This window comes from Erpetoichthys calabaricus, chromosome 15 (genome assembly GCF_900747795.2).
Source record: "Erpetoichthys calabaricus chromosome 15, fErpCal1.3, whole genome shotgun sequence".
In the NCBI taxonomy this organism is placed as follows: domain Eukaryota; kingdom Metazoa; phylum Chordata; class Cladistia; order Polypteriformes; family Polypteridae; genus Erpetoichthys; species Erpetoichthys calabaricus.
The window spans coordinates 13,123,296-13,147,555 of NC_041408.2; the positions used below are offsets into that span (position 1 = coordinate 13,123,296).

The window sequence follows — 24,260 nt, forward strand, 5'->3', positions numbered from 1 at the left end:
ATGTTGAGATCCGTTGAAAACCGGAGATCGCAATTTTGGGATGAATCTTAAGTTTTCACTTCTTCCCCATAGACGATAGGTTATGGTAGGGGAGGGCGCAAAGCAAAAAGGGCAGTCACTTACATTGATAAACATTTCTATTTATGTAAAAGTGCTACAAACTACACTACCTCTCTGAATTTTCTCTGCTTTAATGAGTGGAGATTTTGTTCTTTTTGTGTGTGACTTCATTCCATATCTGTGGTAACTCCTTGCTGAGTTGTAACCATCTTTTATATTTCCTGGTTTAGTGTAGTTTCACGGAGACATGTTTAGTCTCACAATAAGAAAGCGGATGGCTTGTTGAATAATTCAACCATTGGATTGGCACGTAAGGCGAGCAAACAACCTTTTTTTGTGTTTGCTCATTTGATGGTGAAACTTTTGGGTTAACTGTACTGTATGTGCAAATTTAAATGAATATCCATTCAGTTGTTTTGGAATAATGCGTGGATTTTGTGGTGTCAGCCTTTTATTACGACTTACCCGTAAAATTCTTTAAACCTTATGAAGCCTCAGTTTTATAAATGTGTGAACAAAGATACATAAATTTTGTGAATGTAGACATAGCCATGTTTGAGTGATACGCGATTTCTGTTTTGGGAGGACATTAAAATATATAGATTTTAAGCTGTATCAACAGTAACTATGCATGTACAATTTTGAGTACTTCAACTTGGCCTTTTTGGACTGATGAATGTTTTATTTTTTGCTCAAAACCAAACCCCCATTACAATCGGCCCTCCTGCTGAAATTTCTAAACAGCTACATAGCCCGATTTTTTAAAGTCGATTCACCTTTATTAGACATGCAAAATGTCACCAAGATCGATGCAACTGTTTTGGAATAAAGCGCAGTTTTTTCTGGGTTGCTGCCCTCCCCGATGACTTTTGTGAAACATTCATGACAATCGGTTCAGTTGTTTTTGCTTGAGTGTCAAACGAACAGAGAAGCTGCAATGAGAGCACTGAAGTTAGGTTATCGGCATACAAAACAGATAAATAACTTCAAACCAAGCCAAAAGATTCAAAAGGCAAGACAGAAGGTGTTACGTTTTGTATATATAGATTAGAACTTGTTTTGTTTTATTAAAAATAATAGCAAAAGCATAATCATTCAGTAGAATCGTTTCAGGTCATTTTGATTTTTTTTTGTGTTATAACAAATTGTTCTGAAACTCTCAGTTTGCACAAATTAAAAAGCTCATCCACTTTTTAGAATTTGATAGTAAAATGTCAAATGCAAAATCTGGTACAAAAATGATACAAAAATCCACTTATTTACATCGAATAGAACAAGCCCAGAGTTATCATCCCAATTACCTCAAAATGGATTTTCCTTCATTTAAAAAGAAGACGTGTGGCCGCGTTTAGTCTGCATGCTGCAGTTTCAGCGTCCATCCCCACAGGCACGGCATTTGTCCATAGGAAAAATGAGGCAGGGTGACTGTGACTCCCTTCTGGGTGGACATCCACTTGAGTTCATAAGGGTAGCCGAGCAGTGTAATCTGAATTAAAAATATGTACAAAAATACACTTTAGAAAACGTCAATCATAGCCTGGGTACACCTGTCGAGTAGATACGAGTGACCATTAAAAGTAAGAGGATGCGTCTCCCAGTCTGGTTTATGTCGCATTTACCATACGTACTTCGAGAAAAATGGGGTTCGAGTGACATTGTTATGTTACACATTCTGTATACGGATAAAATACACAATGACCTTTGATATGTACAGTGGACTCGAGTATTCAGAGGCTTGCACTTAATGCACACTTCACTGTGTTGTACATTTTATTTTAAATGGATACATTTGCCCATCAATCTACCCTCGATAACTCATAACGACGAAGTGAACACGTGTTCAGAAAGGTTTGCAAACATATTAGACATCAAAAACTGAAATCTCTCATTCGTAGAAAAAGACCCTTAATTCACTACTTTGTAGAAGCCCCTTTGGCAGTATTTCCAGCTTCGAGTCTTCATGGTTAAGTGTCTTCAGGCTTTGGGCAGTTTTCCCCCCATTCTTCCTAGGAGGAACCTTTCTAGCTCTGTTAGGGTTAGGCATCTGTAAACCGCCTTCTTCAGGTCTCTACACCCATGTTCTATCCTGCATTACTCAAGGACAGTCAGGGATTTGTCCCAACGCCACTCGAACATTGTCTGGACCGTGTGCTTTGGGTCATTGTCATGCTGAAAGGTGAACCGTCGCCTCAGTCTGAATTCCCATTCTGGACGCTCTCTTCAAGGACCTTTCTGCATTTGGCTGCATTCATCCTTTCCTCATTTCTGACCGGTCTCCCTGTTCTTGCACTTGAGAAGCACTGCCATAGGGGGCTTCTCTATTGGGAGGTCATGAGCAGTGCTTGGTCTTCACCAGACATGGTGCTTGGAGTCCTGCCCAAAAGGTCACACCACAGGATCCTGTTCTTTTTGCCCTCAGAGTCCTTTAAATGCTGTTTGGAAAACTCTAAGGATGAGCCTGCTACTCTACCATATACAGATGTGTTAATAAAAAATAGCAGTACAACATCTGTAACCTGAGGAACCACCATTATTAGTTGTAATGATGTTTCTGCATGGCAAACAATTAACTTGTAGATCAAGTCAAGTTGGGGAGCATGCACTGGTACAGTGCGTTGCTGCACCCACTACACGACGAAACAACTCGGGATCCCTCCCAGGCAGACATTTGGTCCAGTCCCACCCTCCGGAAATGACCCTCTATCTGCCGCAGCCAAGTGTTACGTGGGCAACCCCTTGGCCTGGTCCAGCCACTTGGGTCCCCAACAATTAGGATCTTACGAGCTGGATCACCCTCTGGGAAATGCGCCATATGGCCATAGTGCCGTAACCTCCCTCACAATGCAGGTCATGTGCCTCATTTGTGACCCCATGAGCAACACAAAGTCAAACCAGCAGTACCCAAGGATTTTCCGGAGAGACACACATGAAGGAGTCCAGTCTTCGTCTCAGGTCACTGAATAGCATCCATGTCTCGCAACCATATAGCAAGACCAGAAGCACCAGGACTCTAAAGACTTGGACCTTCGTCCTTTTGTTTAGATATCGGGAGCACCACACACCCCTTTCCAGCAACCTCATGACCCTCCATGCCCTCCCAATCCGTCTACTGACTTCATAGGAAGAGTCACCAGAGACATGAATCTCGCTGCCAAGGTAAGTAAACCTCACGGCGAGGTCGACATTCTCTCCGCAAACAGACACACTGCTGATGGCCATGCCCAAGAGGTCATTAAAGGCCTGAATCTTGGTTTTTATCTGGACACTCGCAAGCCCAGACACTTGGACTCCTCACCCAGTCTCTCGAGTGCCCCGATCAGAGCCTCACAGCATCATCAGCAAAGTCAAGAACCGTGAATCTTTCTTCACCAACAGATGCCCCACAGCCACTGGACCCCACGACCTTGCCCAACACCCAGTCCATACAAGCATTGAACAGAGTAGGAGCAGAACACACCGCTGATGAACCCCAGAATCAACTGGGAAAAACACAGAGGTCCTGTCTCCACCCTGCATGGCATTCACAGTACCCGTGTACAGGCCGGCCATGATATCCAGCAACCTTGAGGGGATCCTGCAAACCCTCAGGATGTCCCACAGGGCAGCTCGATCAACTGAGTCGAACACTTTACGAAAATCAACAAAGGCTGCAAAGAAACTCTGCCGATATTCGATAGATGTAATAGTGTAATAGAAAAACTGTCCTGACATGCGCGCTGCTTGTTCCGAGTAACCGACTCGTGCATTGTTCAAAACAATTGCAGTTTGGAGTTTAATTAGAGAATTCATTCATCCTGTGAAAAAACACCCTAAAGGGCACACACCCTTTACACCATTACATCTTCTGTGCATCCACTTCTGACAACTCTCGCACAGAGCCGAGTTTCTTCTGGCCCCTTCACCACACACACACACACGCCACATGGCCCTGCTCCCACCTCTTTCATGCCTCCAGCCATTTGCTTTCTTTCTGGATTTTACCTTTAAGTCTTTTTCTTCCAAACTAACTTTACATTTCTGAATCTTCTGCTTCTTTTTGCTATTACGGTGACATTGTTGGCATATAAGAGCTCCCATAGCAGTCCTTCATGGGGTTCTCTGGTTAATCTTTATTAATTTATTTTCATTTATAAATACTTATTTAACATTTTATTGAATTTATTAAAAGCAAGTAACATTCCATACAAGCAAGTCAATCTTGACAAAACTAAGTTCAAATCATCTCCCACCCATGAGAAAGAGAGCAACTACTTTAAGAGTAGAAAAAAAAGGGGGGAGAAAACCCTATTCCCCTTATTCTAAAATGTTACTGATTAGATCCTGCCAGGTTTTAAAAAAAGTTTTGAACAGATCCTCTAAGTGAAAATTTGATTTGTTCCCAATTTCAAATAGTAGATAACATCAGATACAAGAGGAGCAAGATAAGCCTAATCTTTATATATAATCTTCATTTGGATCTTGATCTTTGTTTGTCCGCGAATTCATGTTCCCCTGACACTGCCTTGGTTGTTACTTTTGTTTACAAACACTGTCGACACCACTCTGTGTTTAGATCTGGCGTCGACACCGTGCTTTGTGTTTAGATCTGCCGTCGACACCTTCTTTGTTGTCGAGACTGTGGTTTTTTGTGTTTATATCGACTGTCGTTGGCAGCACTTCATCCAAATCGAATGTTCACCCACTTCTTGGAGTCGGCAGTCAGAGTATATAAGTCGGACACACTTCTGTGATTTTCCATCAGTCGGCGTTTGGAGTTCAAGAAAGAAACATTGGTTCTTCCTTACTCTTTGGATTGCCACAAAGCAACCTGCGAGATTGGAGAAAGGTTGAGAAGAGATCGTGAGAGGAAACGACAGTGTCGTGAAAATGAGACGGACTGTGAACGGAGAGAAGCAGAAATGCTCCTCCACCACCACATAATTACTATTCGGACAGTGATTCCGAGTAGGCCGTTCCTATCAAATCAATGCCCAAGGGTTTTCTTTTGTAATTTTGTTTCCCTTATAAAAAATCATAATGCTGTGCGACGAAGGGCCCAGTTCACAACTGGCAGTCGCGTTTAAACAAGGAGCCCTTCACAGACAACTTTAACACGCGCAACGTAGTTGGGCGCACATGGCTAGTAATGAAATAAAGGCCATCATGGTTTGTTTGTCCTTCTTCTCCAAGTCCACCAAACCCAGCTATTAATGGATTAGGAGAGAATGTGACTCCAAGGCCATCTGAAAGGAATTTAAAGATTTTTTTCATCCAGAATGTTAATTTGGTGCTCGTCCAAAACACGTGGCCCAGTGAGGCTGGAGCTCGATTGCAACATTCGCAGATTGGATCTTGCCCTGGAAACATTTTGGACAATTTTAAACGAGATAGATGTGCTCGATTTAAAAGATTTTAAGTTAAATAATTGTATGTTTTGCGCATATGGAGTTAGCTTCATTTACAAATATTTGTAAACCAAATGTATTCACTTATGCCAAATGCCTTGTTGTTTCATACAGAATTTTCTGACCTCAGGTTTTCTGGTTTACCTACTGTAAGAATGTAAGAAATGTAAACGGGCACTGCCTGTCTCCTCTATTTGAACTTACCACAGTTTTTCCAGGTGTTACAGCTGGCATCCCAAGTTCCAACTGCTCAGAATCGGGCCACTGCAGGAACAAAGCATAAATGGCATCTTCCTGTTTCTTGGTGGTATACCTGTCAGCCAACAGTAAGGTTAGTAGACTGTGAGCTGCAAAATGAGAAGCTCAAAAGTTACATGTATAGCAAACAGACTCACCAGACTCCAGAAGTGATGGTATCATTCTGTGCCCTCCATGATGTAGTGTTGTAGATAGCTTCCCCATTCACTTTTAGCCAGGAACCCATTTGCCTCAGACGTTCTTCAAAAATTGGAGCAATCCGGCCATCATGCGTTGGACCGATATTCATCAGCATATTGCCACCGCAGGAGACCGTCTCTACTAGCGTCTACAAAATCCAATCAAATTGCAGGTAATGACTGGCATGGTGAACAGTCAGGTTTATATGCAACATCTGTAACAATATCTTTTGTATAGCCTGCTTGGTAACCACCAAAATTGCTGAAAAGGCCTAACTGTTCCCAAATGTATATGCTGTTCTTTGCAAAGGAAAAACTTTCTAACGTTCGTGTATTATTTACCCTTACCCAGCTCCCATCTGTTACCCCGTGAACTCATTTTAAAACAACCCTAGTAGTTTCCCTTCATAATTCTAAACACTCCGCTTGAACTGAAAGAATCAGCTCCTTCAAACTTTCCACAAAGCTCATGCCCTACAATCCTGGAATCCTCCTCTGGCATTTCCCTGGCACTGTTTAACCGGCCCTGCCAACACCAAAGGATTTATCGCACATATCAATTACATTATTGACTACACTTGAATGTGGATGTGAATTAAAAGACCAGAACCAGCCTAAACGGGTAGATGTTTGCTTTGCCAGAAAATTGTATACTTATGCTCTTGTCCAGATAGGCTAAGTGGTAAAGTTATTAGCACTGCAGCCTCACAGTTGTGGAGTTCTGGGTTCAAATCCCAGCCTCGGCACTCCCTGTGATGGGGGTTTATGTGGTCATCCTATGTACTCTCCGTTTCCTCCCACATCCTGAACATGTGCATGTTTGCACAATTGGAGACTCTGAATTGGATCAATGTAGCCAATGGACTGGCACACCATTCAGAGTTAATTCCTGCCTTGTGCCCAGGGCTGAATTAACTGGAATTGGATTAATGAGTTTGAAAACGCTTTGGTTGTCTTGTACAGCAGTAGACTTTGTGACACTTGTTGGAAAGTTAAGAGGAGTGAGGACAAAACCAGAGGAAGTGCACAACTGTATGCTCCATTTAGGTGTTGTTTCAAAAGTAAAAATGTTTGGCATAAAGACTCATTAAATGTATCTGTTCAACTTGCCTTTAGTTAACTAAGAGATCCTCCTAGTATGAGATAATTCAAGGTTTCAGGCAAGCGGAGTACATCAGATAAGCTGTTTGGTGTTTCTTTTAACATATTTTAATATGTACGTGTTTACCAAGGTGCCAAAAACTGTTGATATGTTGCATGTTGACCAGTGAATTGCCATGGATCTGTGCCACAAAGTGTCTCAAGTTCAGAGATCTGCACTATGGTGAACTGCCAGTAGTTCGTCACAGACCTACAGCAACTGACTCGGACACAAGCTTCTTGTAGCCAAAGCTAAAAGAGTAACTCCACTAATCAGCCATACATTTCTGAACAGAGAGAGTGGAGTGCTCCCTGAGGACGTCAGGTCAGGTCATCTCTCTGTCTCTCTCTGTCTGTCAGCCACAACCTCTTCTCAAAGTTACACCACTACACTCCACCCCATCCACAGTGCAAATCCCATCCTCATCACCAAATGAACTGCCACAAGCTCACACCACAAAGCATGTCAGTTTGAAGATTTGCGCTGTGGTGAAGTGCCGGTGGTCAGTTGCAGACCCGCAACAGGTAGCTCAGAAGCGGCCTCCTTACAGCGTGAGCTCCTTTTAGTCAAATGACCGTTTCTGAGCACTGTGAGTGGATCATTTCCCGTCCACTGATCTCTCTTTGTGTCAGCTCCCACCTTTTCTGTGCAGCGTTGCCACTATAATCGGTCATAAGAATAAGAATTTCACTATACATGAGATCTTATTACTACCACTACTACTATAAGGTGCATAATGGCCTGTGGCTTCTGAACAAGGACAGATGGGGCTTACATTGCTCTCTCATCAGAACATTTCTCAAAGTACTCATGGCAGTTTAAATACAGGACCAGACCTGTGTGAGTGAACATGTGGGACTATATACAGTGCATCTGGGAAGTATTCACAGCGCATCACTTTTTCCACATTTTGTTATGTTACAGCCTTATTCCAAAATGGATTAAATTCATTTTTTTCCTCAGAATTCTACATACAACACCCCATAATGACAACGTGAAAATGTTTACTTGAGGTTTTGCAAATTTATTAAAAATAAAAAAACTGAGAAATACCATGTCCATAAGTATTCACAGCCTTTGCTCAATACTTTGTCGATGCACCTTTGGCAGCAATTACAGCCTCAAGTCTTGTTGAATGTGATGCCACAAGCTTGGCACACCTATCCTTGGCCAGTTTCACCCATTCCTCTTTGCAGCACCTCTCAAGCTCCATCAGGTTGGATGGGAAGCGTCGGTGCACAGCCATTTTAAGATCTCTCCAGAGATGTTCAATCGGATTCAAGTCTGGGCTCTGGCTGGGCCACTCAAGGACATTCACAGAGTTGTCCTGAAGCCACTCCTTTGATATCTTGGCTGTGTGCTTAGGGTCGTTGTCCTGCTGAAAGATGAACCGTCGCCCCAGTCTGAGGTCAAGAGCGCTCTGGAGCAGGTTTTCATCCAGGATGTCTCTGTACATTGCTGCAGTCATCTTTCCCTTTATCCTGACTAGTCTCCCAGTCCCTGCCGCTGAAAAACATCCCCACAGCATGATGCTGCCACCACCATGCTTCACTGTAGGGATGGTGCTAGGTTTCCTCCAAATGTGACGCCTGGCATTCACACCAAAGAGTTCAAACTTTGTCTCATCAGACCAGAGAATTTTCTCTCGTGGTCTGAGAGTCCTTCAGGTGCCTTGGCAAACTCCAGGCGGGCTGCCATGTGCCTTTTACTAAAGAGTGGCTTCCATCTGGCCACTCTACCATACAGGCCTGATTGGTGGATTGCTGCAGAGATGGTTGTCCTTCTGGAAGGTTCTCCTCTCTCCACAGAGGACCTCTGGAGCTCTGACAGAGTGACCATCGAGTTCTTGGTCACCTCCCTGACTAAGGCCCTTCTCCCCCGATCGCTCATTTTAGATGGCCAGCCCTAGGAAGAGTCCTGGTGGTTTCGAACTTCTTCCACTTACGGATGATGGAGGCCACTGTGCTCATTGGGACCTTCAAAGCAGCAGAAATTTTTCTGTAACCTTCCCCAGATTTGTGCCTCGAGACAATCCTGTCTCGGAGGTCTACAGACAATTCCTTTGACTTCATGCTTGGTTTGTGCTCTGACATGAACTGTCAACTGTGGGACCTCATATAGACAGGTGTGTGCCTTTCCAAATCATGTCCAGTCAACTGAATTTACCACAGGTGGACTCCAATGAAGCTGCAGAAACATCTCAAGGATGATCAGGGGAAACAGGATGCATCTGAGCTCAATTTGAGCTTCATGGCAAAGGCCGTGAATACTTATGTACATGGGATTTCTCAGTTTTTTTTATTTTTAATAAATTTGCAAAAATCTCAAGTAAACTTTTTTCACGTTGTCATTATGGGGTGTTGTGTGCAGAATTCTGAGGAAAAAAATGAATTTAATCCATTTTGGAATAAGGCTGTAACATAACAAAATGTGGAAAAACTGATGCGCTGTGAATACTTTCCGGATACACTGTATACACTAAACATTGGGTTTGATTTTTAATTTTGCCCAAAGATGTAAAGCCATATGAAGAAATGAAATCTCTCTCAAAAAACTATTGCATATGACAGATTGCTCTTAAACCTGTTTAATTCATCCCCAGATCTTGGGAGGTAGGAACACCCCCTAACTGGACATAATTGTCAGTTAACCCAACATTCATGTTTTATGTGAAACTGAGAGGAGAACAAACGGACACAAACAAGCAGAGCAAATGGGGGGGGGGGGGGGGGAAGATACAAACCAAGAACGCTAAGCAAGGCAAGAAACCGGCCATCATGCCACTTCTGCTAAAACATATATTTCAATTTTATATTCTCACCAGCCCAAAAAAAAAAAAAAGACAGACTTGTTCTCAATGCTTAATAAGATACCTTCACTAGCTGTTCGATGGAAAGATAGTCAGCCAAGACTGCATCTCTTCTATAACCCCATGACTTCTGGTCGATGGTCATGCAGTTCTCCCACTTGTGAGGGAGCAGATAGCCTGGATTGTAGCGATCCCTGCAGGTGAAGTAGCCGCCATGTTTGCAAATGCAGCCGTTTCCCCAGCGGTCGTTTGTCACCACACTGTCTCGGACAGGACTGGGAACACAAATGTTACCAACAAAGTAAATATAAAAACAACAGAGCATTTCCTTTCACTAAAACTCTCCTGATACAGTCGCATCACCCTGTCACTGGCGAGAAACTGCTCAGGCACCTGCCCTATTCTACTTCACACACACACACACACACAAAGGATGGCCTTGAACCCTTAGGCCTGGAAGTCACGAATGCTACGTCCACACTGCTACATTTTCGTTTAAAAATGCAGACGTCAGCCTTCGTTTCACCTTTCGTCAACACTACCCAGGCATTTTCGATCCCCAAAACTAGAGACTTTTGAAAATGCCAGGTCAACGTTACAATATGGATGGGTGAAAACCAAAGTTTTGAAAAATGTAGCCTCTAATTGCGCTCTGATTGGTTTGTGCTTATTATGGGGCCCTTCCCTGGTTGGATCCTGCTCATTACAACTTCTCATGCCTTGATTGGTCACCCTTCACGGAAGAAAGCCACATTCCAACATAAGAGCCATGGAAAACAACTCCTCCATGTCTGCTGTTGTGTTGCTTACCTGTGTGCATCTAAATTGCGTTTTCTACAGTTTGAATGCTGAATATGTGAGCAAAAGACCAATAATTTATGGTCACTACAATTTTGTGATAAATCCTGTGGCCAGCAGCACTGTTTCCGCCATTGCGTGAATGCCTAGTGCAGGCAAAGGCTGTGTCATATGCATTTTCAGTTTTTTCAGTGTGGGTGGAGTATGGGCAAAGCCCCATGTTCCTCCAACCCAGACTAGATATTGAATGGCTGCACCTTGGTATTGAAGCACTTGGTCCATTAGGTTATATAGCACCTTGATGTGTGGAGTACAAGTCACAGGAGGTTCTGCTCAAGCCTTGTAACACACTGGTGAGGCCTCATCTGGAGTACTGGGTGCAGTTTTGGTCTCCAGGCTACAAAAAGGACATAACAGCACTAGAAAAGGTCCGGAGAAGAGCGACCAGGATAATTCAGGGCTACAGGAGATGAGTTATGAGGGAAGATTAAAAGAGCTGAGCCTTTACAGTTTAAGCAAAAGAAGATTAAGAGGAAACCTGACTGGAGTGTTTAAAATTATGAAGGGAATTAGTCCAGTGGATCGAGACGGGGACTTTAAAATGAGTTCATCAAGAGCATGGGGATATAGTTGGAAACTTGTTAAGGGTAAATTTCGCACAAACATTAGGAAGTTTTTCTTTACACAAAGAACGATAGACACTTGAAATAAGTGAGCAAGTAGTGTGGTAGACAGGAGGACTTTGGGGATTTTTAAAACTCAACTTGATGTTTTTGGAAGAAATAAGTGTATAGGACTGGCGAGCTTTGTTGGTGCTGTTCTAAAATCCATTATTCAGAATGCTATGCAAACCCATATAGTGGTGAAGAAGGAGCTGAGCCAGGAGGAAAATCTCTCTATTTACCAGTCAATCTGCATTCCTACCCTCATCGTTGGTAATGACCAACAGGACAAGAATGTGGGTACAATGCAGACGAAATGAGCTTTTCTCCGCAGGGTGGGTGGGCTCTCCCTTAGAGAGAGGGTGAGAAGTGCAGACGTCCGAATGTGGCCCGGAGTAGAGACGCTGACGCTCTGCATTGAGAGGAGCTAATTCAGATGGTTAGGGCATCTGCTACAGATGCCTCCTTGTGGACGTTTTACAGGTACAACCAGACGGAAGGAGACCCAGGGAAAGGTGTGTGGCCCGCTGGGAGGATTGTATCTCCCTGATGGCATGGAAACGCCTTGGGATCCCACAGTGTGAGTTGGCAAGTGTGACTGAAGAAATGGACGTATGTATCCACCTCACCGCTAAGACTATTGCCCTTGTGAACTTGTATTGGATAAGTGGTGGAAAATGAATGAAACTCCATGTTTAATTATACGCAGATACATTTTTTGACCAAGCTGCCCACTCCTAAGCGGAGATCAATGTTTTTAGAGAATCATGAACAGCTAAGAAAATGCCATCTTCTTGAGCAGCCTGGTATGGTCTGGCATTACAGCAGAGCACAAAAATGTGGATGAAACAGCACCCAAGGGTTTGGTCAGTGTTCAGAACTGTGAATGTCAGTTGGCAACCAATTCCTAAGTTTTGTGATGGAAATGCAGGGCCTTAAGCCGGTGTTTTTCCAAGTGAGTCTTGTGGCTAAATATTGACAGAAGTAAACAAACACTCCCCTCGATATCCTGAAAATGTTGTACCTTTGTTTTACTTAAAAAGTCTTGCCCACCAGTCCTTACTCCCATTATGTCCGCTGAGTTGTGCGTAGATACATCAGTGATTACTGCACTCAAAACAATGGCTGCAGGTTTTCATTTTCAGTGTTCCTTTGGATTGACAAACTTGCAGATGTCTTGTACTGAAAATAAAGTTCAGTACAGTGATCCCCCGCTGTATCGCACCCCCGCTATATTGTGGAAAAATTCAATAAGTACATCCTACCTGTAGCGTACTTTGCAGCCAATTTATAACAAAGCATACGGTTTTCAGCAGTCACTACAGCAGACAAAGAGTTTCGCGTTACAGTACCCAGATGATTTCTTTCAAGGCCCGTTATTGGCTGAAAGAGGATACTGAACCAATCGGAGCAGGATTTTCATTCTCTTGGGGTCTGATTGGCTGCTGCTAACGTGGTGTGATCTCGCAAGAACAGCAAGTGTGGGTCCCGACGCATCTCAGTTCTCTGCGTATCGCTTGCTTGTGGTCCGATTGTTGTGAGCAAACTTTTTGTGAACTTTTCATTTTGTTTTAAGCCCTACGATGGCTCCCAAGCATCCTGCATCTTCTAAGAAGGGAAAGAAAGCGTTATGCGGATGTCGCTCGCTATTACGGTGTTTGAATGAATCGACGGTACGCTACATTATTATTATTATTATTATTATTATGTTACTCATATCCTTAGCCCGACATCCACATATCATATGTGTTTACAAAGTGTGTTTTAATAAGTTTACAAGTGTTTAAAGTGTGTGGGAGGGGTATTTTAAGGCTTAAACTATAAAAAAAATGTTTATTTATATGGTCTTTCTATATTGCAGATTTTCACCTATCGCTAATGGGTCTGGAATGTAACTTCAGCGATAGGCGAAGGATCAGTGTAGCGCAGCATGCCGTGGGTGCTTTTCATGGTGGTCCATTATGTTGCATTTGTTCAACAAATTTGCCTTTCTTCATTTTAAACCATGAGGTTTAGGTCACTTGAAAAAACTAACCTTAAAAAAAACATTGGACATAGGGCAAAAAATCTTAAATTAAAAATCTTAAATTAAGTCACAATTTCCCTGCAGTGTGATCATATCCACTGTGACAACGTTACCTCAGAGCACTAAGAACTAATTCTTCTTTCGGCTGCTCCCGTTAGGGGTTGCCACTGCGGATCATCTTGTTCCATATCCTTCTGTCCTCGTCATCTTGCTCTGTCACACCCATCACCTGCATGTCCTCTCTCAGCACATCTATAAACCTTCTCTTAGGCCTTCCTCTTTTCCTCTTCCCTGGCAGCTCTATCCTTAGCACCCTTTTCCCAATATACCCAGCATCTCTCCTCTGCACATGTCCAAACCAACACAATCTCGCCTCTCTGACTTTGTCTCCCAACCGTCCAACTTGAGCTGACCCTCTAATGTCCTCGTTTCTAATCCTGTCTATCCTCGTCACTCCCAATGCAAATCTTAGCATCTTTAACTCTGCCACCTCCAGCTCTGTCTCCTGCTTTCTGGTCAGTGCCACCGTCTCCAACCCATATAACATAGCTGATCTCACTACTGTCCTGTAGACCTTCCCTTTCACTCTGATATCCGTCTGTCACAAATTACTCCTGACACTCTTCTCCACCCATTCCACCCTGCCTGCACTCTCTTCTTCACTTCTCTTCCACAATCCCCATTACTCTGTACTGTTGATCCCAAGTATTTAAACTCATCCACCTTCGCCAACTCTACTCCCTGCATCCTCACCATTCCACTGACCTCCCTCTCATTTACACACATGTATTGCGTCTTGTTCCTACTGACCTTCATTCCTCTCCTCTCTAGAGCAGATCTCCACCTCTCCAGGGTGTCCTCATCCTGCTCCCTACTATCGCTACATATCACAATGTCATCAGCAAACATCATAGTCCACGGGGACTCCTGTCTAATCTCGTCTGTCAACCTGTCCATCACCATTGCAAATTAAGAAAGGGCTCAGAGACGATCCCTGATGTAATCCCACCTCCGTCACTCCTACCGCAGACCTCACCACTGTCACACTTCCCTCGTACATATCCTGTACCACTCTTTCATACTTCTCTGCCACTCCCGACTTCCTCATACAATACCACAGCTCCTCTCAGTCACCCTGTCATATGCTTTCTCCAGGTCCACAAAGAAGCAATGCAACTCCTTCTGGCCTTCTCTAAACTTCTCCATCAACACCCTCAGAGCAAACATCACATCTGTGATGCTCTTTCCTGGCATGAAACCATCCTGCTGCTCACTAATCACCTCACTTCTTAACTGAGCTTCCACTACTCTTTCCCATAACTTCTGCTCATCAATTTTATCCCCCTGTAATTACTACAGTCCTGCAGATCCTCCTTATTTTTCAGCACCAGTACACTTCTCCACTCCTCAGCACTGAGAACTACTAAATGAATCCAAAACAAAACTAATAAATAGAAAAAAAAATTAAATCATCACCTTTCATTGTAGAGCCAGGCAAGAAATCCTGTGCTGTTCCAGTAGGTGTCCGGTGCATTGCCACCCCCATCGGACCACAGGACATCAGGCTGATAGCGGGTGACAATTTCATAGAGCTCAGGTAAAGTCTTTGTGATTGGGAAGTTTTGAGTCTTGAAGGCATTGGCCGCATCTTCCAGGTAGAGCGGATTAAACCACTCAAAAAGCGAGTGATAGAGGCCAAAGCGCAGGTCAGTCCTGTTCCTTACAGCATCAGCGAGCTCAGCCACCAGGTCCCGTTTTGGCCCCACGTCCATAGCATTCCAGTTCCAGGAGTACTTTGAACCCCAGAGTGTAAAACCTAAGAAATGAGGAAAGTCAAGAAGTTGATGATTACCACACACAGGTCACTTTAGTCACTACTGACGTTTCAGTTCATCCATTTTCTAGCCAGCATCAAGGTCAACAATCTGGAGTCATTAACTCTTTTACGCGGATGGCGACTTTTGTCGACACGACGGGTTGAGGGTGGATGAGGGCGATAATCAGCTGTAAATGATGACAGAACTCACCATTATGGTAAAGGTAGACTCTCTTTGCTTGGAGGAACGTTAGACTCATTGCCTTGACAGCGAATCCCCCCGTGTGTGTGAGTAGCGATGAGCAAACGGTGGCAAAAATGGCATCCGACATTTGACAAGAGTGCAAAGCAAATACTCAAAGCAAACTACTCAGCGGACAACGTCCTGCTTATATTTTATTACTTTGGTTTAGACTCTTGACTTGTCGGACTCCGATTTTGGTACAAGTGATCTGGAGATCGAGATCTAACACAAAAGTGAGGTACTGGCATCAGCTGACCAGTTCCCTGAATACGTTCATGTAGCTGATGCACCAATGGAAATGTTCGTCTTGGAGGATCACCACTTACGAGAAGAGGTACAAACCAGATTGCACCGCACTGCCACCAGAGACGGTGAACACGTAGCGAGAGTGGCCACAGAACCAGCGACAGACATTTTATGTTGATGTTTGTGTGAAAACCATTGCTTCGTGTGCTTTTCAGAAAACAGCCCAGCCACCGCTACCGCCAGAGATGGCTAACACACAGTGACAGTGCACTGCACACACCAAAAGATGTTCTACTTTAATTTATATGAGAAATTATTGCTTTGTGGGCTTTTCAGAAAACTGAGTTTTTTTGAATAAATATTCAGCCCTGGGAGGAGGAGGAGGAGGAGGAGGTTAGGAGCCCGCGCTGATAACACCCACCACATGACGAACCAACTCAGGATCCCAAAATAGGGCCCAAGTGCAGCCATGCAACGGGTGACACCTCAGCACCACACAAGTTCAGATGGAATGGAACCAGTGGGAGGTTTTTTTTTTTTTATGGCGGCTGGAGTGCCAATTCTGCCACCAACCCCCAAGTTTTTCCCTGTAGGTTGGAGGGCCAACATGCAGGGCTGGATGCAGATTAACATCATACCCAGGACAGAGCAATTGCAGGTTCAGGGAGAAAAGGAAAAAAAAAATCAGCCCTGAAAGAGTTAATAACTGTATGAAAGGACCTGATTGGTAAATTTGTGAATTTCCCATCGGGATTAATAAAGTATCTATCTATCTATCTATCTATCTATCTAAAGCATGGCTGCTGTTGATGGAAGGAAGGAGATTGAGAGGAAAGCATAGGGATAAGCAAAGAGGTATAATAAGCCTGGTGGACACCTAACAGTGGAGAAGAAGAAACAACTGTGTGAAGGAAATTGCAGTTGCTCACTCGCACATTGGAAGAACATGTAAACTTCATAGACAAGTACAGCGAGGCAACAAGTGAACTTCATACTCCAGAAGAGACAAACTCGTAGTCAGAAGCCCGATTGGCTAGTGTAACTAAAATACAGTAGCTCTCCTTTAGCTGCACTAGCTGGAGAGGTAGCTTGGTAAACCTAAGCATGCGGATCGAGTCCTGACGCTGCTTCCTAAAGGAGTTCAAGCAGCTGACAGAGGAGTGGCGCGGTGCCCTGAGCGAATTCCTCAGCAGAGACACAAACCCTCTCATGCATCTATATGACTGCACAGATTCACTAGATAGATAGACAGAATTGTTGGCAGGATCAGATAGCGTAGTTGGCAGGATCAGATAGATAGATAGATAGATATTTTATTAATCCCAAGGGGAAATTCGCATACTCCAGCAGCAGCATATTGATAAAAAAACAATATTAAAGAGCGATAAAAATGCAGGTGTAACAGACAGTAACTTTGTATAATGTTAACGTTTACCCCCCAGGGGTGGAATTGAAGAGTCACATAATGTGGGAGAGGAACGATCTCCTCAGTTTGTCAGTGGAGCAGGACATTGACAGCAGTCTGTGGCTGAAGCTGCTCCTCTATCTGGAGATGATCCTGTTCAGTGGATGCTCCATGATTGACAGGAGCCTGCTCAGCGCCCATTGCTCTGCCACGGATGTCAAACTGTCCAGCTCCGTGCCTACAATACAGCATGCCTTCCTCACCAGTTTGTCCAGGCGTGAGGCATCCTTCTTCTTAATGCTGCCTCCCCAGCACACCACCGCATAGAAGAGGGCGCTCGTGAATACTTCACTATTCACCTACATCACATGATACTGTGTAGCCACGTACACTGGCCCATATGCACTTGACTTGGACTTTGGGCATCTGGAGTCGCACCCGAGCAACCAGAGATTGAAAGAAAAACAGACACAAATGTTATGAAAAAATATAAAATCTATGGATTCCAATGTGTGCCAAAATCTCAATCCAGGGTCATGCATTCAGTTATCAATAAAAATAGTTCATGTGAAATGACACATTCAACACAAGGTGCTTCAAAAACAAATAATAAACAGATATTTAAATAAATAAATCGCTTCCCTGCTTCCTTTTTTCCTGAAAGCTATTCAGAGCAAAGAGATCTCAACGGTGCACAATGAAAAGCAGATGACTAGGTCACCACATCAATCTCTGATTCTTCCTCCACTTCATTAAGTAATTCGGAGAAACTGCTCAACGTCTGTCAGAAGGTAAAGACAACGACGGTGACGACCACCTCTAGTAACGGCAGTGCCGTTTTGTACGCTCGCAGGAGTTCTGTTGCCAATCCTAGCTCACACTTCTTTCATCTCCACCAATAGGTTGACATGCTGCCTCCCTCGAGACACAGCATTTGTCAACTCAAACATAACATATGATATAGGGATACAGACTTGTGTACGCACACAAACAGATCCACAGCTCAGGAAACTTTCCTCAACGTTCCTCACGTAACTTTCCTGAATTCTTAGGGCCCCTTTCACTCACTCATGGCTCTTTCCTAGCCTAGCCTTCAACTAATCTTCTTCTGCAGCAATGGAGTAACACCAGGATGTTGGCACTTCTGCCCTCAAGACGCTCATCTGGCTCCATTGGCCTCGCAAGCCTGCATACCCATCCAAAACCACCCCACCAATGTTGCGTAATAAACTAGCAAGCAATGCAGCTAAAGTGAAAACCCTGACAACCTTCAGAAAGTGTCTGGAAGAGATACAGGGACAATTTAGCTATTAGTTAACCAAATGAGTGTGGTGGGCTGAACGGCTTCGTCTTTTTCTGTCAAACCTCTTAAATTCTCATAAGAGCCACACTTCAGTGGATCCCCCATTTCATCAGTGCACTCTAAAGACTACACTTCTTTCCCCTGTCAAGATGGAATCTTCCAATCAATCCACTTTCAAACCAACGTAATCCTCTTGTACTGGAAGTTGGAGCAAGACGAGAATCCACCCTAGATGGGCTGCCAGTGTATACAGGGCAAACTCACCAGTACCAGGACAACTTAGAGTTACCAACTAATCAAGCAGGCACATCACTTCTCCTTCGCCAAACATTAAGTTAAACTAACTTCTCTGCTGTTCAGCTACCATTCAACAGTCCAGCAGGGCCTGATGTTTTACCCGTCCACCTTTGTCGACGTCTGTATACATCAACTATCAACAGATCGAACAAGTCATACCTTCGTGGTGTTTTGAGGTGAGCACCACATACTTGGCTCCTGATGCTGAAAGAACATCTGCCCATTGTTTTCCATTAAAGAACTCAGCGGTAAACTGTGGGCCAAAATCTTCATATCTGAAATTGGGCGGATAGTTTGCTTTCATAAAGTTAACATATGCTTGCCATTTCTCTTTCTGCCAGCGCCACCTTTAAAAAAAGAAAAAAACAGGAAAATTAATATAAACGTCAGGAGGCTTGCAGTGGAAAACACTTAACATGACAGCGTTAGTATTCTTTCTAGTTCAGTCCTCGACTAGACATCAGTGAAGTCTCCTCTACTCTCAGGGACCTGTGTTGCTACCTGGCAGTAGTTACCTCCCTGCTGTCTCCATCTTCCTGGACTGAAACCCTACACACCTTGTCACTCTCTGTCTGAAAATTATAGACCAGAATGTTAAAGGCATCCAAGCAGATTGATGATTCTGTGACAACAGTTGCAAACATTATTAACTCTCTGCGAGCTGACTATTTCTCTCTATTATAAAAAAAAAATCTTGCAAAGATACAAGACTTTTTTTCCTGCGACAAGACGTGATCTTTTGAAGAGATATGTTTTGAGAAGAGACACTTTCATGTTCTGTGAGACGCTCAAGTCACGTCATACTTACAACCTTTGGAAGCAAGTCCCATGATTCACATGTAGAGCAGGTTAGAGATAATGGAAGTAGGAAAATTCAAAAGTCTCAAAACAATGACAGTAAAGATCGCATTAGCACAAACAAATGGAAAATATTACTCGGTGAAAGAACGGAACAGTGAAAAGAGATCAAATAGTGTTTGAGGATGTCTGGGGGAGAAGAGAGGCAAGGCAGTGAGACAAAAGGACAGCTGCTGTACAGCCTTTTAAACGTTCGCAGCGCCGCATGAGATGCAGATCACTCGGTACGGCAGCAGCAGCAGTAAGCCAGCAGCTGATCGAGCAAAGAGGAGGTAAGAAAAAACTGTTTCTCATTGTATCACCGTTTAAGAGGGGTTTTAGGAGGAGCATTGGTGGGAGAGAGGGGTTGGCAAGTGAAGCGAGCAGGAGGCAAAGCCCCCTAGTTTTCCAAAAAACTCAGTTTTCTGAAAAGTTCACAAGGCAAATGTTTCATACATCAATCAACGTACAACGTCTGTTGCTGTGTTGTTGTAGCTGCTGACGGCCCCCCATTTACCATCTCTGGCGATAGCAGCTGGGTTTGAACAACTCAACAGCCAGCAGGAATGTGTGGTGGGCTTGCTGCCTGGCTGTTTTCATCCAAAAGACTGGCGGTGTTCACAGTGTGACGCAATCAGGTTTTACCTCCATCGCAAGTGGCAGACCTCCCAGGTGAACGTTGCCGTAGGTGTATCAGTTACATACCGTGCATCCGGAAAGTATTCACAGCGCATCACTTTTTCCACCTTTTGTTATGTTACAGCCTTATTCCAAAATGGATTAAATTCATTTTTTTCCTCAGAATTCTACACACAACGCCCCATAATGACAACGTGAAAAAAGTTTGAGATTTTTGCACATTTATTAAAAATAAAAAAACCTGAGAAATCCCATGTCCATAAGTATTCACAGCCTTTGCTCAATACTTTGTCGACGCACCTTTGGCAGCAATTCCAGCCTCAAGTCTTTTTGAATATGACGCCACAAGCTTGGCACACCTATCCTTGGCCAGTTTCGCCCATTCCTCTTTGCAGCACCTCTCAAGCTCCATCAGGTTGGATAGGAAGCGTCGGTGCACAGCCATTTTAAGATCTCTCCAGAGATGTTCAATCAGATTCAAGTCTGGGCTCTGACTGGGCCACTCAAGGACATTCACAGAGTTGTCCTGAAGCCACTCCTTTGATATCTTGGCTATGTGCTTAGGGTCATTGTCCTGCTGAAAGATAACCCGTCGCCCCAGTCTGAGGTCAAGAGCGCTCTGGAGCAGGTTCTCATCCAGGATGTCCTTGTACATTGCTGCAGTCATCTTTCCCTTTATCCTGACTAGTCTCCCAGTCCCTGCTGCTGAAAAACATCCCTACAGCATGATGCTGCCACCACCATGATTCACTGTAGGGATGGTATTGGCCTGGTGATGAGCGGTGCCTGGTTTCCTCCAAACGTGACGCCTGGTATTCACACCAAAGAGTTCAATCTTTGTCTCATCAGACCAGAGAATTTTCTTTCTCATGGTCTGAGAGTCCTTCAGGTGCCTTTTGGCAAACTCCAGGCGGGCTGCCATGTGCCTTTTACTAAGGAGTGGCTTCCGTCTGGCCACTCTACCATACAGGCCTGATTGGTGGATTGCTGCAGAGATGGTTGTCCTTCTGGAAGTTTCTCCTGTCTCCACAGAGGACCTCTGGAGCTCTGACAGAGTGACCATCGGGTTCTTGGTCACCTCCCTGACTAAGGCCCTTCTCCCCTGATCGCTCAGTTTAGATGGCCGGCCAGCCAGCTCTAGGAAGAGTCCTGGTGGTTTCGAACTTCTTCCACTTATGGATGATGGAGGCCACTGTGCTCATTGGGACCCTTCAAAGCAGCAGAACTTTTTCTGTAACCTTCCCCAGATTTGTGCCTCAAGACAATCCTGTCTCGGAGGTCTACAGACAATTCCTTTGACTTCATGCTTGGTTTGTGCTCTGACATGAACTGTCAACTGTGGGACCTTCTATAGACAGGTGTGTGCCTTTCCAAATCATGTCCAGTCAACTGACTTTACCACAGGTGGACTCCAATGAAGCTGCAGAAACATCTCAAGGATGATCAGGGGAAACAGGAGGCACCTGAGCTCAATTTTGAGCTTCATGGCAAAGGCTGTGAATACTTATGTACATGTGCTTTCTCAGTTTTTTTTTTTTATTTTTAATAAATTTGCAAAAATCTCAAGTAAACTTTTTTCATGTTGTCATTATGGGGTGTTGTGTGTAGAATTCTGAGGAAAAAAATGAATTGAATCCATTTTGGAATAAGGCTGTAACATAACAAAATGTGGAACAAGTGATGCGCTGTAAACATGTTCAGCACCACAATCAGCTGATGCTGGCACCTCACCTTTGTTTTCGATCTCTATCTCCTGATCACCTGAATCAGAATTTGAGTCTGACAAGTCAGAGTCTGATTCAGCGATAATATGCAAAACGTCAATCACAGAGTATTTTGCATTGCGCATTCGCTTTGCTCTCTTGCCAGATATCGATGCCACTTTAGAGGTTGTTTGCTCTTCGCTACTCGTTCACGTTCAGGGAATCGAGATCAAATCAACAAAGCTAACTTTCCTTCTAGTAAAGAGAGTCGAACTAAAATTAATGGCAAGTTTGGTCAATGTTTACAGACAATTTTTGTACTCTAACCCTGAATTTTGACAAAAGTCAACATCCACCCTGGAAGAGTTAAGAAGTTTAAAGTCCATGGGACTGTAGCCAACCTCCCTGGATGTGGCCACAGAAGGAAAATTGACCCCAGAATTTTCAGAAGAAGATGGTTGACAAAAGGCCAAAGACAAACGTCCAAAGAGATACAAGCTGATACAAAGTCAAGGTCAATCAGTGTCAGATTGCACCATTTGTGGCTTTGTGAGTGACAGTGGGCTCAACGGAAGAAGACCCATTAGGAATCCACTGTTGATAGATAGATAGGAAAGGCACTAATAGATAGATAGATAGATAGATAGATAGATAGATAGATAGATAGATAGATAGATAGATAAAGATACCAATTTAGCATTACCAGTCCACTTAACCTACACTAACTGTGCCACCTGCCTAAGACGGTTACAATCCAGGTATAATCATCGTAGACCTCATCGTAAGCCGTGTTAACGTTTGCCGTGCACTATATAATAGATACAAAATACGTTCCAGTAGTCTAACGTATGTAGTAATAAAATGCATTGCAATTTTCATTCAAAGAGAGAGCACACAACAACCATTAACATCGCTTTTACAAATCACATTCCAAATGGCATATAACAGAGACAGCTGGAAGGACACACAGATACACAGGAACTTCTCTTTCTTTCTGTTAAGGTGGATGTTTTATGAACTGTGAAAGTTGAAAAGTAAACTGATGCGGAAAGCCACGCAGACACTGGAGCGGGGTAAACCAATCCCCACCATGCCACCCCTGTATGATTTACCATAAAAGAGCTACCCAAATATCACATTTGGCAAAATAAAACTGCCTTATTTCAGATTGATCACTATATTTTAATAAATCGAATGACTTAAAGAATGAGTTGATGATAAAGCATATCCCTATGGGCTACTATTTCAAAAAACTTTACTTCAATGAATTGTTAATCCAGTTTAGAAGAGACGCAGACTACTACAGTAAATGTGCCAGTATTCGAATTTGCCGGTAAAAGGACGAACAGCGGTAACAAAAGGGAAGTGATTGCGCAAATAGGAAAACTAAATGAACATTATTGTCAATAAATTAAACGACAGATAAATACAGTAATGAAAAGAAACTGCCTCCTTCAGTTACATTGACAGGTACGCCGTAGCTGCTACTTGACGCGAACGCCTCGCACTCCAACAATCGAGACGCTTATTCTGAGCTGCAGGTGCTCGTCGTTAACCCCAAAGGCGGATACTCATCACAATGAATCAGTCAAACGCCACGATCTCCCCTCACTAGCTTAGCTGGAAAGAACTGCTTACCAGAACCACTCGCTGCCGAAACTCGGGACAGAATAAACGCCCCAGTGGATAAAAATCCCGAACTTGGCCTGGTCGAACCAATCCGGCAGCGGTCGGGAGTCAATCGATTCCCACGTCGGCTTGTACTGTGCGCTGCACCGCTCGGTTGCACTCAACAGGCAGACAACCGTCAGCAACGGCAAAGCCCCGGAGGTTTTCAGAGCCATGAATCCACCTTTCTCTGTGCTCACCAAAATCTATCAGCTGACACGGGGCGGAGAGAGCTTGTCACTCATCAACTTCTCCTCGGTGCATCTTTCGGAAGGGGCGTGACTAACCGATCGTGTTAACTCCGCCTACACTCCGCCCGCTAGTAGCGACAGTTAGGCTACAATTCCTCATACATTTATTTTAACAAATAAAGTGGAAGAAATTTATTAGAAGAACATTCATAAATATTATCCATGCAATTGCAATTGTGTAATATCTACATTTTTTGCAAATATATTAAATGTATGCAGCATTTGTGGTGAAAATAATAAATGTATTGAACATGTTTCCTATAACTGTGTGCATTCGAAAAAGCTGAAGGATTTTGGACAAAAAAAATGAAAAATTAAATAAATATGGAGAATGGTGATATATCCTATTCTGATATACAAAAAGTAACAAAGAATGTAACTATGTAATAAATCTCTTCATATTACTTGCAAAATAGTTCCATCCATAAAACGAGAGGTAGTAACAGAATTCCAAACTAGATTTATTGATGACCTTATTTCTTCCATATACTCTATCAAAAATTGTAAAAATTTCTGAAGAAATTAAAGCATTAC

The 24,260-nt window shown here is 43.5% G+C and overlaps 1 protein-coding gene across 1 annotated transcript; it reads right to left on the bottom strand.

Annotated features, from left to right (window-relative positions):
• Positions 1-1,087: 1,087 nt before the first annotated feature.
• On the bottom strand, positions 1,088-23,725 carry fuca2 (alpha-L-fucosidase 2). Its single transcript, XM_028820464.2, has 7 exons — positions 23,446-23,725; positions 18,788-18,975; positions 14,794-15,133; positions 9,896-10,106; positions 5,840-6,030; positions 5,649-5,757; positions 1,088-1,546 (listed from the first exon to the last, which is right to left on the bottom strand). Exons 1-7 carry the CDS (start codon positions 23,649-23,651, stop codon positions 1,409-1,411), a joined length of 1,383 nt encoding a protein of 460 aa, XP_028676297.1. The 5' UTR covers positions 23,652-23,725; the 3' UTR covers positions 1,088-1,408.
• Positions 23,726-24,260: the final 535 nt, after the last annotated feature.